The sequence below is a fragment of the Rhopalosiphum padi genome, chromosome 2, assembly GCF_020882245.1.
Source record: "Rhopalosiphum padi isolate XX-2018 chromosome 2, ASM2088224v1, whole genome shotgun sequence".
In the NCBI taxonomy this organism is placed as follows: Eukaryota; Metazoa; Arthropoda; class Insecta; order Hemiptera; family Aphididae; genus Rhopalosiphum; species Rhopalosiphum padi.
The window spans coordinates 62,944,790-62,960,881 of record NC_083598.1 but is presented as its reverse complement, the minus strand read 5'-3'; the positions used below and the strand labels follow the sequence as shown (position 1 = coordinate 62,960,881).

Genomic DNA, 16,092 nt, shown 5'->3' with positions numbered 1-16,092 from the left:
ATTGAATTCCAAATATAAAATAGATTATTTTGGTTTTGGTTTTAATTAGCTATTCTAAGTATATGGCTTGATATTTGTGTAAAAGTGAGCATCCATTATATGTCCCGCCGTGCAATTACGCGTGAGTATTCATAGTGGACACCACTGGTGGTACGCGTACTGTGCGATTTCGTTTATTGTTGGATTTATTGTTTATTATTCGTCGAAGTGTGCGATTTTATTATTTTTTAATTATTTTATTACAATGGCTAAACGTTATTCAGACCATGAAGTAAATGAAATGTTATTTGAAGATTTACCGTCAGATGACGAAAGTTTATCGTCTATTGATGATACCGATGACGACGAAACATATGTTCCCGAACCTAATAATAATACATTATTAGTTACCGACCCCGATTCAGACAGTGATGAAAATGTAGAGATTTTAAACATAGAAGAAAATGTTACTTATATTCTCCCAAGTCCGCAAAAAAATCGTTCGTCAAATCGTCGAAAAATTCCAAATAAATTCACACCAAATGCTTTCCCTAACTGTCGTGGTCGTGAACTTTTTCCTAGTATTGAAAATTATCAAATAAACGATGAACTTGCTGTACCTTTACTAACACAAAATATGTCAAGGGAAGTACAAACTTTTGACTCAAATTCAAATTTTCAAGACGAGTTTATGGAACCTGTTTGGTCGTCTAATGAAAATATAAATATTGAAATTTCTTCGTTTGATTGTTTGGAAGGACCTACAAATATTGTAGAAACCTTATCTGAAATAACTCCATTTTCAGTTTTTAAACTTTTACTGACAGATGAAGTTATTTCGTATATTACCTTTCACACTAATTTGTATGCAAATCAAAATTACATGCGAAATGGAAAATCATACACGGAAACAAATAATAACGAAATAAATGCATTTATTGGATTAAATCTATTAATGGGGATTAAAAAACAATGTAGTTATAGAGACTATTGGTCATCCGCCCCAGATTTACATGATACATATATAAGTAGTATTATGCCATTAAATCGTTTTAGTTGGATACTGTCTCATTTGCATTTGAACGATAATTCGGTTATTCCAAAAAGAGGTGAAGTAAATTTTGACAAGTTGTATAAAGTAAGACCATACCTAAATTTTATTTTAAAAAATAGTCAGGCATTGTATAATCCTAATCGAATAGTGGCTATTGATGAATCGATGATTAAATTTAAAGGTCGTAATTCATGTAAACAATATATGCCTAAAAAGCCCATAAAAAGAGGTTACAAAGTATGGGCTTTAGCTGACAAGCATGGGTACTTATGGAACTTCGATGTGTACACAGGGAAATCTGGTGACATAACTGAAAAAAACTTGGGTGCTCGAGTGGTTAAACATTTGTCTGCTCCGCTTCAAAATAAAAATTATTTTTTATACTTTGATAATTATTTTACGAGTTATCCACTTATAACTTATTTAAAATCAAATGGTATTTACGCATGTGGAACTGTGAATATGTCAAGAAAACATTTGCCTAAGTTCAAAGATGATAAATTGTTTAAACAAGGAGATTACGATTGGCGTATTGATCAATTTTCAACATCAATCATCAAATGGAAAGACAAACGTATGGTAAGTCTTTTATCAAATTTTCATAACCCAAGAGATACCGAAAATGTGCAAAGGCGAGCTAAAGATGGAACAGTTTCAATAATACCATGTCCAAAAGTTTTGAAAGATTATAATCAAAATATGAACTGCGTGGATAAACTGGATCAAAATAAAAAATCATGTCAAATAGATCGCAAAAGTAAAAAATGGTGGCATAGAATTTTTTTTCATTTTCTTGATATTGCAGTTGTAAATTCGCATATAGTATATACACAAGCTACCGGAAATAAAATGACAATGAAAGATTTTCGTCGAAATATTTCGGGACAACTTCTAAGTACAACAATTGTTAATAAACGTAAATTAAAAAACACAACAAAATCACCAACAGAAATAAAAAAATTCAAGCCATCGGTTCCCGATTACATCAGACTCGAAAAATCCGATCATCAGCCAAAATTGTCGACTAGAAGGAGATGTACTCGATGTAGCACAAAACAAAAAGAAGTTAGAACAGAGTGGATTTGTTCAATATGTGAAATTCCCCTTTGTATTACAAAATCTAGAAATTGTTTTTCAGATCATCATAATGCGTAAAAAATGGTAAATATTTAGAATAAAAATAATTAAAATACAGAAAACTCATTATTTTATATGGTTGTTGTTTCAGTTTTGAAGAATACATACTAGTATCAACGTGGACACAAAAAAAGTATTATAAGGAACGATTTTTTTATAAGTGTATAATTATATTAAAATATTTATAATAAGTATTGTATAAACATTTTTTGCTACTATATTTTGTGCATCAGCAGTTTATATGTTTTATTTTGCAGTTAAGTTTTAATTAGTATTAAGCTATCCTGGTTATTTTTTTAAATTCATTATATAATTTATTTTAATTGTTAATTATATGCATATAGATAATTAAGCAAATTGTCAAATTAAAGTTATATAAATAAATTAATTCGTATGAAATGACAGAAAAGAATAGTTACTCTATGTAGATGTATAAAATATATGAAACGTTTATTGCATGGTGGGATTTACGCTGTCCCACCTTTGGTAACTTCCTAAGTTTTTAAGTATTTTTTGTTTTATTTCTAAAATCTATGTTTAATTATAATTCTAAATACAAAATAGTAACGAAAAAAAAAAAAACATAAAAATTTATATGTCCGTGCAACAAGGGTGTAGAACATACTCAAAATCTCGTGCATTAAAGAGTTAAGAGGACGCAAAATCTGTCTATTTGTATTAAAAACAGTGCGTTCGTATTTCAAGTGTTACGAATTCATTAATTATCGTAGACACTTATAATACACTTGTTACAATTGTTGGAATCAGATTTTTTAAATTATATACAATTTAATATTTATAAAACACTGTTTTGTGGTGCCATAACTCTCACTTGTTAATACTATCATCAGAAATCTGTTTCCAACAAAACATAGAAAAATATATTTTATCTATAATAGACTTGATGCTTGATAGTGAGATGTTTTAATTCTACGCTATAATTTTTATTTGAAGTTTAGAATTTTTGGATACTATAGTAAATATATTATTATATACATATTTTATTATAATTTATAAGTGATAAGTCTACTAATATATAACTAATTAGTTATTACTTATTACCAAAATCATAGTAATATAGTTACATAAATACTGCAATTTGTAGGAACTACCTATGTCTATATATGTCTATGTATATTCAATCATCGATAAATCGACTAACGAAGAATAGAAAAAAATCTATTTTTGAATCAAATTAATTTTATAAGCTAGCTTCTATAATATACAACCGAAAATCTTAAGTTTACTACTAGTCTTCAAAGCCTTTTTGTCAGTGTCAAGGCAATGTAGTTTTTTTCAATTTATTCATTTATTATTTAATTTTTTTTTAAACGGATAGCTTGCGTAATTCTATAAAAAGGCGGATAGCGCCGTCAAGACGTAAAAGTTTCAAAAAATAAAATTTATCTGAGTTAATAATTTAAAAAAAAAACATAAAAATGGTAAGTTTCTGCCTAATTATTTTATTAAATATAGAGTACATTTTTGGATCAAAAGGATTGCCCCCCCCCCCCTCTCCATAGAAGACAAATCAAATCTGCTACTGTCATAACGTGTATTTTGTTAGAATTAGACACATACCTAAATCATTCAGTAAATACCTTTTACATTTGGTCAAGAATTTTAAGCTATTCAATTTATAAAGTTAGGTAGGTACCATTATAATAAATTAATATAAAATATAAAATATACATAATTATTTCACATTAATATGTTTAAATTACTTATTTTTTACTTGGTCTATTATAAATACAATTTTCCAACCAGTCAATAAAACCTCATGAGTAATAAAATCAAAAATTGTAAGTCATATACCCTAATTCCACGTCATTAAATCAAATAAAAATTATTGATTATTTATTTAATTATTTCCATATTTATGGAATTTTGTCAATTCTGACTACATTTTTAATTATAAATAAATTCCTAAATATATGTATAAGAAAATACGTAGAAAAATGTATAAATGTTGTGTAGTAATCTATTAAATTGATAGAACTAATAATTATAAACAATATTATATGTTTAAGAAAAATCAGTATGGTTAACATTCATGTGGCTACTGAAATATGCAAAAATACATATGTGGAAAGTGACGTTGAAACTGATCTTGAACAAGATTCAAACATCGGTAATTATAAAATATATTAAACTACTTATTATAAATAACTGCCTGAAAAATGGTACAAATAACCCTAACTAATGACCAACGGAGCTTTACAATTTTGTTGATTTCTCGATGAATGAAAAAAAAAATAATTATAATTTAATCAATTATTATTATAGATTATCGTACTACTGGCGATAGTGGAGCTGATCATACCAATAAGATACAGAAGGTAACTGTATATGGAACAAATGACGTAGAATTTAAAGAAATGAAAATATCTATGAAGTATAATGGTATCCATACAAGTGTGTGTGTCAATCTGGCACACCTTCGGTACAAAAGAACTACTGTGCTGCAAAATTATGCAATACCGATTCTTCTAAGTGGAAGAGATATGATGGCAAAAACACCGACCGGTTCAGGGAAAACTGTAAGCACAAATATTTATAGTATAAACGAATTTGAAATGGTCCATTAAATCTATTTCTGTTATACCGGGTGATAGGCACGTAAATAGTTTTTTATTTTTAGGGAGGGGGATATTGACCTATAGCAGAATAGTCGAGACTTAAAAAATCTACAAAAATTGTTTTCATCGTAATTACGGAATCGGTTACTTACGTTTGATGGCCATCATAATTGGTCATAATCAGAATTCTTTTATTAACTTTTATATTTTTTATTGTTGATTAGTTATTAAAATATGTTCATTTTGGGGGGAGGGTAAATTACTCCTACCGCCCCCTTGAATTACGTATCTGCCGGATGATTCACCAAGCATGCCCTCAACCATTTTTTTTAAATTTATAATGAATTTATTCAAATTTTTATTCATGACATTTTTAAATAAACTTACAAACCATGTTCTCAAATTTTTTATTTGTACTATTAAAGAAGTATCCCGTATTCCTGTGATGGCCATATAAAAACTTCTGCTACTTAGTTAAATTGTATACTTGTGTTTATTATATTAATTGATAAAATATGTATTTATGTTATTTATCAGACAGCTTTTGTTGTATCAATACTGAGTTGTATACTAAAAAATTTATCCGATATAAATGACGACGGTCATCCTTCCGAGTGTTTCGAACCACTTGCTGTAATCGTTGTACCCACGATACAACGTGTCAAAAATGTTTATAATGTTGTAAGTCGTTTAATTACAAACACAGAATTAAAATGTGAACCATTGTTTAAAATAAGTTCAGTTCCTGACCCAAAACGTAAAATTCAGGTAAAAATAATAATAATCGTAATGATTTTTTGAATCATAAATGATATAAGTATAATTTGATTTCTTCTCTCTTACAGAACGGTATTCATATTCTTATTTCCGATCCAGAATGTTTAGCTGGTATCGTGAGCCGAGGTTGGATAACTTTTTCTAAATTGCAAATAATTGTACTTGACGATGTGGATTTATTGTTAAAAGCCGGCTATAAGCCTGAAATTGAATTTATTTTAAACAATCAAACCATGGTATCGACGGTAAGTACATATAATACTCTCTTTTTTTTAGTAGTTTTTAAATAAACTTATAGGGTACTTCTGTTACTACATACAAAAATATCATTGTGGCATAGTTTATTAAAACAATTTAACTTAGTATTAATGATAACTTTTAGATTCTGGTCCTAGTGATGATGAATTTATTGATTTTACAATTATCGATGTTTTTTTCTGTCTTTCATTACCCTTTGAAGCAATAACAATATTTCGATTTTCAACCCCTTTTGAGGGTGTTTTCAAGTAGGAAATTGGATCTATAGTTAGTACTTTATGGAGTTCAAAAGTATACATTTTTCAGTACTTCTCTTAATAATTGAGAAAAACAAAAAAAAATTAAGGAAATACGGGAATTATTTGATAAAATATGTAATTTATTTATTTTGATATAATTCAAAAATAAATGATAACTGTAGAAACTTGAAATTTTCACCAAGTATTAATGTTATCATTTTCTATACCTAGATGGGTATAATTTTCAAAATATACTGACCTTTTTACAATATTTATAAAAAATTTTATTTTTATTTTTTTTCTCAATTGCCAATAAAAATCTTTTTAAAATTGTTTTATTTAAGAGTTAAAATTGCTTATAAAATTATGTTTCTTATAAGTTGATACTGAATTCAAAATAAATTAAAACATAGATGTTTAAACAAAATCTAATAATTTTAGTTTATTTATTTAGTTTCTATAAATGTCGATGAGAAATGTATAACTGAGAAAAAATGCATGATATGTATTCAGGGTTCTTCACTAATTGTTTATTTATACCAATAAAAAATATCGAACATTTTTAATCACAATATTTTTTTATACGCGTTTACAATCACTATTTTGACAAAGTTCGTTATTCAGAGCCTTTCCAAGTTCACCATTTTCAATACTTCAATATGCAAAAATCTTTATTTTAGTATAAAAATAATTAAATAAACATACATAATAATAGTAAAAATAAAAATTCATTTAAAACGCTATAGTAGTTGAGCATACACAAGAAACCGGAAAATCATAAGTTTCGGAAAGCTAAAATTTGATTAAGACTTAAAAATTAATTATTTCCACGGTGTTTTGAAGCGTGACAACCAAATTGAATTTGTTCCTAAATCACCAACTGGCTCGGCTATACATTTTAGTACAAATATAATTTTTTTTTAGGACAAAAGAACAACAGTTTTGTTTTCGACCACCGTGGACAAGGATGTTCAACAAATTGCAATGACTTATTTGAAATCAAATCATATATCAATTGATGTTGAAGAGATGGTAAAACTCGAAGAAGCATATACCACGCAAAAGACAAATTATTAAAAAAAATATATTTTTACATTATTATTGTATTTGTTAAATTAAATTCTTGACTTCAATATATTATATTATTATACGTTACAATTTTAATTTTATTTCATTAACGTTCTAATACTTTGAAAGATACTATCAATGTCTATAAAAGTGCAATCATAATAATGATAATTGTCAACAATAATATTTGAACATTAATAAAGGCAAAAATCCAAATAATAAAACATGGAATATATTGAATTTGATTAGGTATTAAAAAAAAAAAATAGTATAAGTACCTACTTATATAAATATTTACTCATTTACCCCAGAAAATTGTTTACAAATACTTATTTTAGTTGTGTAGGTATTTTATATTTGTTTCAAGACAATATGTGAATGTTTGTATGACTAGGTACTTTGTTCTTTTTCTTATGCAATTTGTTTTGGGAATTTTAGTATTGTCCACTATACCTACTCATAAAAAGCTTTCAGATCAAGTGAATCTGATTGTGGTATTGATTCATAAGCATAACACTACTTTTTTGTATATTTTATATGTTATATTACTATTTATGCTTTTAATGATTTTAAAGGAAAAAATAATAATAATGGTAAATCTACATATTTTTTTACAATGTCTGAAACTTGAAGTTTATAGTTTCTATATCCATAAATATTTTTGTCTTACTGTACAAATTTAATAGCACGAACATCTTAATACTATATTATACTATTTATTATACTTTAATATTTAACCAGATATAATAAAAGGGTTAATTAAAGGTTTATTTAGGTTCTATAGCAATTTTCACCATCTTGAAGCAGTAAATTAAGACAATTTATGAAATTAATAGATGAACTATCTAGATCAGCGGTTCTCAAACTGTGGTACGCGTAACACTATAGTGGTACGCGAAAGACTTCATGGTGGTATGCGGAGGGCCGTTTTTGGATAATAAACCCATTCAATTATTTCTTCCAATTCATATCTTATTTTAAAAAACTAATAAATAAAAAATAATTATACTGCAGTTGTAGTATTTTACTGATTTATTATTTAAAATAAATGTATTTAACTATACAATTTGGAATTTGGATCGTTCTATTTTTAATCATTAGTGGTACGCGACTGATTGATAATATAGTTAAGTGGTACGTAAAAAAAAAAGTTTGAGAACCGCTGATCTAGATGAACATTTTCATTTGTAGAAAAATATTATTACGACTAAATCAAAAGTATAAGGATAGATATGTATAAGTGTAATATAATGCACTATTTTTTAGAAAATGTATTCATGGATTTTTTAAAACTGTTAAATATATATATTAGTTTAAAAAAATATCATTAAAATAATACTATCAATTATATTATAAATATATTATGTAAACTTAATAATCTAGGATTTCCCCACACCCCGCTCAATTGTTTCTTCTACTCGCAAACTAATATATAATATAATGCAATGAAGTGGTATCGAAACGTTACAATGATATTATGCGACCAAATTGAGTGGAACAAAATAATTGTGATATCTAATCAAAGATGTGCATTAACTAGTTAAAAAGTTAAAACTTAGTTTAAAACTTTTTAACTTTGTCTAGATACATTTAATTTTCTTAAAAATTTAGCTTACCAACTATTTCAATTGACTTAAAAATAATAAGCCATCAAGTTAAAATATTTGGTTGCATTAATTTATTAATGTATACACGATTTAAATAAATATATACTAAGATAATTTAATAGTTATAAAACTACAATTTCCTTTGTTTCTTGCATTCTAATATTATAAAGTAAAATTGTAAAAATTATTCTTAAATAGTGTTAATAATTAACACTAAAATATATTTGGTGTGGAGGGAAAACTAATGAATACTCGTATTATTACTAATAGTTATTAATTAAAAAATTACCAAAATACAATGAATCCAATTCGTAAGCAATAGAATAAAAATTATATTTAAATTTTTAATGTTAAATAATCTTTATGTTCGCTCTTAATATACTTAATATACATTTATTTAAAGAACACTAATAAAAAAGCATTCCAATAAGCATACTAAATAAATAAAAATCAATAATTTCTTGTGAAGTGGACATATCTATATTATGTAACAGCCCTATAATGCATATACCTATTTAGTACAAAGTCATGGTTTTTTTATGTTTTTAAGCTCATCGATTGGTTTTGCGATTATGACATTTGACGCGAGAGTTGTGACCGATTCTATTATTGCTATTAATTTGTATAAATCGCTTATCTCCTCGTTTGAAAATAGAAATTGTGATATTTAAAATGTTTATACTTAATACTATGTTGTATAGCTTAAAAATATATAAGTTAATGTTAATTGAAATTTAGAAAAATATTTTATTAAGAAAAAATGGAACGTGTTCGACCTTCTTGTACTGATCAATTATATATCAGACAAAAAACAGATTTCTCGGTCTACGATTTCCGTGTTATAGATATGTAACAACCTGAACATTTGATTTGTATTGATATTTTCTCATTGGAACACTAAACATTAAACATATTATGTTTAAAAAACAACTTTATATAATTCTACTAATCGAATTGTCTCTATACGATTTGAGCATATACTAAATTCTGTCACTATGTTTTACTGAAATCAAACAATGATAATAAATACACATACACAAATAAATAAGTATATTAATATTATGATGTTCGATATAAGAATCTATAGTGTGGAAAATATTTATCCGGCGATGTTCGATTTCGAAATATACGACACCATCTAACGGATTGCCGACGCACAAAACGATCCCAACGATCGTCCGCTAGAGCGCAGTGAAAGTACTCGTGAGCGAACATCGCAACGATAACATACAATAATAATATTATTAGTTATTACTACTAAAAAATCTCCCCGATCTATATTGACGCGTAGTCATTGGCAACTGTTAAAATATGTTTACTGTTCGATATTACCACGGGGCCGCACGTTTCACCTCATAACAGTAGTTTTTTAAACGCGTTTATCGTCGTCGGCTACGAAATCTGTCCGTACGGAACAAAACGTCAAATTACGAACGAATAATTAGAAAAATAACCGACTACCGGAAATGATCAGTTCGGCGCGGCAAGGGAGTCCCGGGCCCGGACAACGTGAGACCGAAATGTTACAGTTCCGCGGGGCCGGCAACAAGAAACCGTACACGTTTTCCAGCCAACCTCAAGCCCTGTCCATTAGAGCACAGTTGGATCGAGACAAGTGAGTGGACGATTATTAAAGCGTTGCGACGAGCGTAAAACGCAGTATTATTAATTTGGAAATTCCGTCGTTTTCGTATACCTACACAACAGCGATATACCTAGACCGTGTCACATACGTTAAACCGAATATAATGTCGTATAATATCATGATAAAATACCTATACATAAATGAAAAATAAAGGTTGAGAAATCTGCGACACATTTCGTTTTCGAAGTTTGCCTATATTTTTAAATTAAATATTTAAACAGTGATGTAATGTACTATATATTTTACTTAATTATTCTGTTATGGAATTATTCAATTGGTATAAGTTTAATTTCAATATTTAATTTGCAATTATTAAATCCGGACCATTATATAGTTAAAGTATTTTTCACAATTTAAAAAAATAATATAATAACTGCTATTTTGATTGCATTTTTTTTTTTATCATTACCTAAACACTATAAATAAATATATTAAAAATGATTAAAAATATAAATTCAAATAAAATTGTTTAAAATATTAGACGCAACAATATTTAATGTATTATACTCAAATCAATTCAAAACATATTATAAAGGTACGTTTATTGATATAATAATATACCTATACAGTATACAACGGTTAACAAACATAATATTAACTTGTGGTGTTAAATCGACAAAAAAACATTCGTTAAATCAATCGAATTAACTTTTTATTTTTAACTTAATATAATATGATAAATATATCAATTTAAATTTAACACAATATATCAGAAATTTATAATACAACTACTTACTTTCTATATCTTATGTTTGAAAAATTGTAGAGTCCTTATCATTAAAGTTATTTTTAGACTACATTTGTTTTGTTTACAATAATATTATACATATTATCTATGTTAATCTAATTATTATGTTGTTTTTTTATCGAAAAAAAAATATATGTATATTTTTATATTATTTGTTATTTGTATTATTATTAGATATTCCAAATAAAGAATATATTATATAGATCGAAGTATAAATACAGTATGTGATATAACAATATTAATGTTAATTTTAAATATTTTATTAATGAACTATTTTTAAAATTAAGTGCAAAAAATTAATTGATATTAAAATCAATCTTATATGGTAAATATAAATATAAGCAGTTAAGTTATTAAATATTTAAATTAATTAGAAAATAAACTTAACTTATTATTTAAAAAGTTAATCACAACGTCGTTAAATATTTGATAAAGTTAAATGACTGTTTCTGTATTAATACATTTATTTAGGTTATAAATGTATCATATAAATATATAATACATCAAATACAAATGTAATTTTGATTGAAATTTAAAAATGATTTAATTTTATCAAAATGTTATTAATTCATCCGATATAAAACAATACTCTTATTATTATATTAGAGTATAATATGTTTATTATTGATGTTGGTAATTGGTATGCAGGGATGGGCAAGTTACTCAAAAATCAGTATCGCGATAATAGATACTCCATACTTGATACATCTGAAATAATTAGTCATAACCTATGACGCGTAGGATTTTTTAAATGTTTAATTATATAATATGTATAAATATATAGTATAAATGTATTATAATATTCACTAGTTAAAGTTTAATTTAATTTATATTGTACGTAATGCCTTAAAAAATAATTATTTATTTATTTTCTATAATATATTAATATAACTTCTTATTTCCTTTTAAAAATACTAATTTTTCATAAGTAATACCAGATAATTTATTCCTGGTAGGAATATGAATAAATTCTACCAGGGAAAACATACGCTAAACTGGTGCTTAAAATATAGTCAAAGAGTCGCGGTTGATATATAGGCGAGTAAAAATATTCCTAAAAAAATAATTTTTCAAAGTATCGCATTAATGTCTCGAGTATTTTTCGATAAAATTATTTTATGAAATACTCGATACATTGACTAAAAATGTATCGCGATACAAGATACTCGATAATTCATATAATTTTATCAATAAGATAAAAGATACAATTGTATCTAAGATACGTATCTTAGATGCTTGTATCGAAGATACTGCCCAACAATGTTGGTATGTTTGATTATTGAATACATTTTATACTGCGTGTTACATTAGTATTGCATATAATATAATACTGATCACGACCCACGCTACATCAGTCTTGACTTGAGTTTAATGATATTATATATTTATTTATTTTATTTTATTTACTGACTTTAAATATTAATACATATTTAGAATAATTTGCTAAGACTATAATTTAAACAACTCGCTTTTTAAAAACAAAATTACTATAACACGGCGTCATGAATAGGCTATTTAGCTACACCAGTATTGGAAATTGCATTGCCTTATACAAGTGGTTTCTTAAAATGTAATGTACCCTACTACCTACACATTATTATTATCATCGAAGTACAATAAAATTAATAATCATGATATTATTGTTACGGTTAGACAACATTTCTAATTTTTCAAAATGTTATGTTATGAGTATAAGTGACTAATTCATTTTATAGGTAATTAATAATAGTATTTCAATAGCTTAGTTTAAAACTTGAAATAATGATGGGTGGTTTATTTTCAATGCGTAGTATTAGAACATATTTTCTAATTATTCAAACTCTGAACACTTAGATTGTTGTTATTACTTATAATAATCATTCAAATGTATCATTTTAATTATTCATACAATTGTATTAAAACTTGTTTAGATAAAATATTCAACAATTGCAAAATTGCAATGGAAAACCATGGTACCGTAATGTTTATCTTATCAGTTCCTTTTAATCAACTTACAATTTTGCATGCTTTACACAAGGCATTGTACGCATTCTAATACACCTTTATTATCCAGTTAAAAACCTTCTATATAAGTCAACTTTGTGTATATTTAAAAATAATAGCTATAGGTATTTATTACTGAAAAATGTAAAATGTTAATGTCAATGTTTTATTTTTATTTTTATTTGAACTTAGGTATTGTATAGGTATTATATTGTAGTTATTGTGTTAAAAAAATATTATTATTATTATGTTTCAAAATATAATTACGCTTCTGATCAATATATTTCCTCAAACACGTCCGTAGCAATAGGCTTCCTTATATCTTCATAACCATCTTGAACTCATATCTCTCTGTTACAAAAATAAAATGGCAATTTTAAGTCATCAATCAAAGTTCTCGTATACCATATTTAATATACTTTGCGTCTTCATATTCTTTGTCCTAATTTCCCATGATAAATCTGGAAAATATCCCAATTTTTCTCTCTCAATCGCATTAGGATTAAATGACTCCCCTTAAATGTCCGTATCTGTTATTGCATCACCTAGTAACTATGATATAGTTATATCATAATATAAATATATAAATTTAAAAAAAAAAAATAATTATAAATTTGCTTTGTGAATTTTTGAGTGTGTGTGTTTGTATAAATTCTAATTATTTTAAATGTATACTCGAATACAATTTTAAATGATTTTGATTTTCACTTTAATAATTACATACATTATAATTTATAATATAAATTAATAATAATTAACTATAGTAAACGTATTAATAGATCAACAAAAATTTCACGCAAGAATTATATTTCATTAGTAGGAAGGTATGATTATTTAATAGCTACTTTAAAACTATATTGCACGAATTTCGTTTCGTGACTAATAAAGTTCTATTATATTATGAACACAGTTCAGATATTCTGCAATTAATTTTTACGTTTTCAGTAATAAATAAAATGTTATACTATGACATCGTTAAATTTATTTTTTATAATTATTTAAATTATTTTACTTACCTATTCATTTAATAAACCAAATAATTTTTACGCCGGTCAAGGTCTGTTCGTGCTATCGTATACTTTATAACTTCTTGAAAAAAATATGTATGGGTAGAGGTAAGTACTCTTGATTTCTGTTATTGTAAGTAACAAACTCATTAAAGCGTAACGCGTTGGAAATGGTAGCGTTTCTTTATTGACTATGATCTGAAAAAAATTGTATTGTTATGAAAAGCTATCAATTTAAAATTAAAACGATTTCGTTGTATACAATGTAATTATTGACATGGTATTATTTTACTATAGACATTTAATAACTTTTACACCTGTGCCTTAATTTGACCACAATAGAACATATAAATTATAACGTATTTAAGGGCTCCCCAGAAACATGTTCAGTACGACCCATTATCGTCTTGAAAAAATACCACGAGGTATTGTTGAAGTGCCTAATAGAAAAAGCTACGCCATAAGTACCCTTTTTGTAGTGTAAACCCACCAAGAAAAAAACAGGCAAAATTGAGTTCATGTAAACTTTGGCAGAAAAGAAAAATTCGATGACAATATAAAATTAACTTTTTATTTTTCCATATAATATATTATTATTAAAAAAATATAATTTATACAATAATTATCGTCCACAATAAAAAAAAAATTACGTGTAATAAACTTAATATACTTAAAAGTTAAAAATATGTAAGACTAAGAAATTAAAAGTTAGTTAATAATGTACATTGAATATAATACAATATAAAATAATCATTTTTATATTAATAATTTCCCACATTATATAATAGTTAAGTATTATGCGTAATAGTATACCAAAAAATAAATAAAACATAAAAATAAAATTAAAAATAATACTTGTCTAAACAAATCAATGATATAAATTGTAATGTGTAGTATTACGTCAAATAACCATAAAATATGTATAGATACCTACTATCTATTTTATATTAAACTAATATCAACTTGAGAAATTTTGACGTATGTCATTGTAACATTCGTAATGAATAAAACGTATTTAATGTAGAAAAGTCTTTGCACTGACGGAGTCTACATTAGAGTATGCTTTTCATTGCTTTTTTAATTAGCCGGTATTCTGGCGGAATTTATAGTCGGCCGGGAAAGTATCACCTAATTACGACCCATCAATACTTCTCTAGAGGTTAAATAAATATGTTTATTGACCCGTTCCAGTAGACTTAAAATGGTAAATAACAGCAGTTGTATTTATCACGTGACACATATTACCTACTAGCCTACATAGGTATAGTAATATTTTTGTCAAATAATTATTTAAACTATAATAAATATTAAATATCGATTTTTTAAGCATATGCACCTATGCGTGTGTATGGTACGCCTAAACGGCCTAAACTATAAAATAAAAACTTTTTATAATAAATTGCCTTATATGAACAATATAAATGCATTACATACGATGGGTTTGGACGGTTTGGTGTACCTGAAAATATTACTTTTACGAATTGGTTTTTGACAGGACTATGACAAATATAATATATAATATTACCTGCAAGTAGTACGTAATTATGTTTGTCTAATTTTCTATTAAAAATAAATAACGATATTATTTAATTTAATAACAACGATTATAAGGATGTTATGTTTAGTTGTTCCTTGACTACTTGAGTATTCTTGACACGTGCCGTGAAGGACGATGGAACTTTTTAAATCACTTGGAAAACTTCTTCGTTAGTTTCTGCTGAGTAGTGCTTGAAATCCCAGACTGATTGTATTATGTTCGTGTCATTAAAATAATACTAATTATTCTGGCTGGTGAATTTTCGAAATAACCGATACCGTATATTATTTATATAACAGTTAATGGTCTGCAACGACTATTAGTTAAAGTTTCCGTGCCAAAAATGTATCATTTCGTAATCGATTAAATAGGTACATAACATATAATATAATATATTATATTATTATTAGCTGTTCATAATATTGCACAATTGGTCGGTTAGATATCGGTGCGCCTCTATTCTAAATTATACAT

At 26.1% G+C, this 16,092-nt stretch overlaps 2 protein-coding genes across 2 annotated transcripts; both read left to right on the top strand.

Annotated features, from left to right (window-relative positions):
• Positions 1 to 244: 244 nt before the first annotated feature.
• On the top strand, positions 245 to 2,198 carry LOC132919026 (piggyBac transposable element-derived protein 4-like). The gene is made up of 3 exons (XM_060980379.1): positions 245 to 1,380; positions 1,504 to 1,772; positions 2,023 to 2,198. The coding sequence occupies exons 1-3, from the start codon at positions 245 to 247 to the stop codon at positions 2,196 to 2,198; spliced, it is 1,581 nt and encodes a 526-aa protein (XP_060836362.1).
• Positions 2,199 to 4,210: 2,012 nt separating this feature from the next.
• On the top strand, positions 4,211 to 7,100 carry LOC132919025 (probable ATP-dependent RNA helicase DDX4). The gene is made up of 5 exons (XM_060980378.1): positions 4,211 to 4,301; positions 4,457 to 4,710; positions 5,287 to 5,517; positions 5,595 to 5,771; positions 6,948 to 7,100. Exons 1-5 carry the CDS (start codon positions 4,211 to 4,213, stop codon positions 7,098 to 7,100), a joined length of 906 nt encoding a protein of 301 aa, XP_060836361.1.
• Positions 7,101 to 16,092: the final 8,992 nt, after the last annotated feature.

What these genes read in the sequence shown, in the direction of transcription:
- LOC132919025 (XM_060980378.1), top strand. Translation starts at nt 4,211, where the DNA reads ATGGTTAACATTCATGTGGCTACTGAAATATGCAAAAATACATATGTG. An exon ending in ACCCAAAACGTAAAATTCAG is followed by an intron (nt 5,518 to 5,594) that starts GTAAAAATAATA and finishes TCTCTCTTACAG; the next exon opens with AACGGTATTCATATTCTTAT. An exon ending in ATCAAACCATGGTATCGACG is followed by an intron (nt 5,772 to 6,947) that starts GTAAGTACATAT and finishes ATTTTTTTTTAG; the next exon opens with GACAAAAGAACAACAGTTTT.
- LOC132919026 (XM_060980379.1), top strand. Translation starts at nt 245, where the DNA reads ATGGCTAAACGTTATTCAGACCATGAAGTAAATGAAATGTTATTTGAA. An exon ending in GCTCGAGTGGTTAAACATTT is followed by an intron (nt 1,381 to 1,503) that starts GTCTGCTCCGCT and finishes GAATATGTCAAG; the next exon opens with AAAACATTTGCCTAAGTTCA. An exon ending in GGATCAAAATAAAAAATCAT is followed by an intron (nt 1,773 to 2,022) that starts GTCAAATAGATC and finishes CGATTACATCAG; the next exon opens with ACTCGAAAAATCCGATCATC.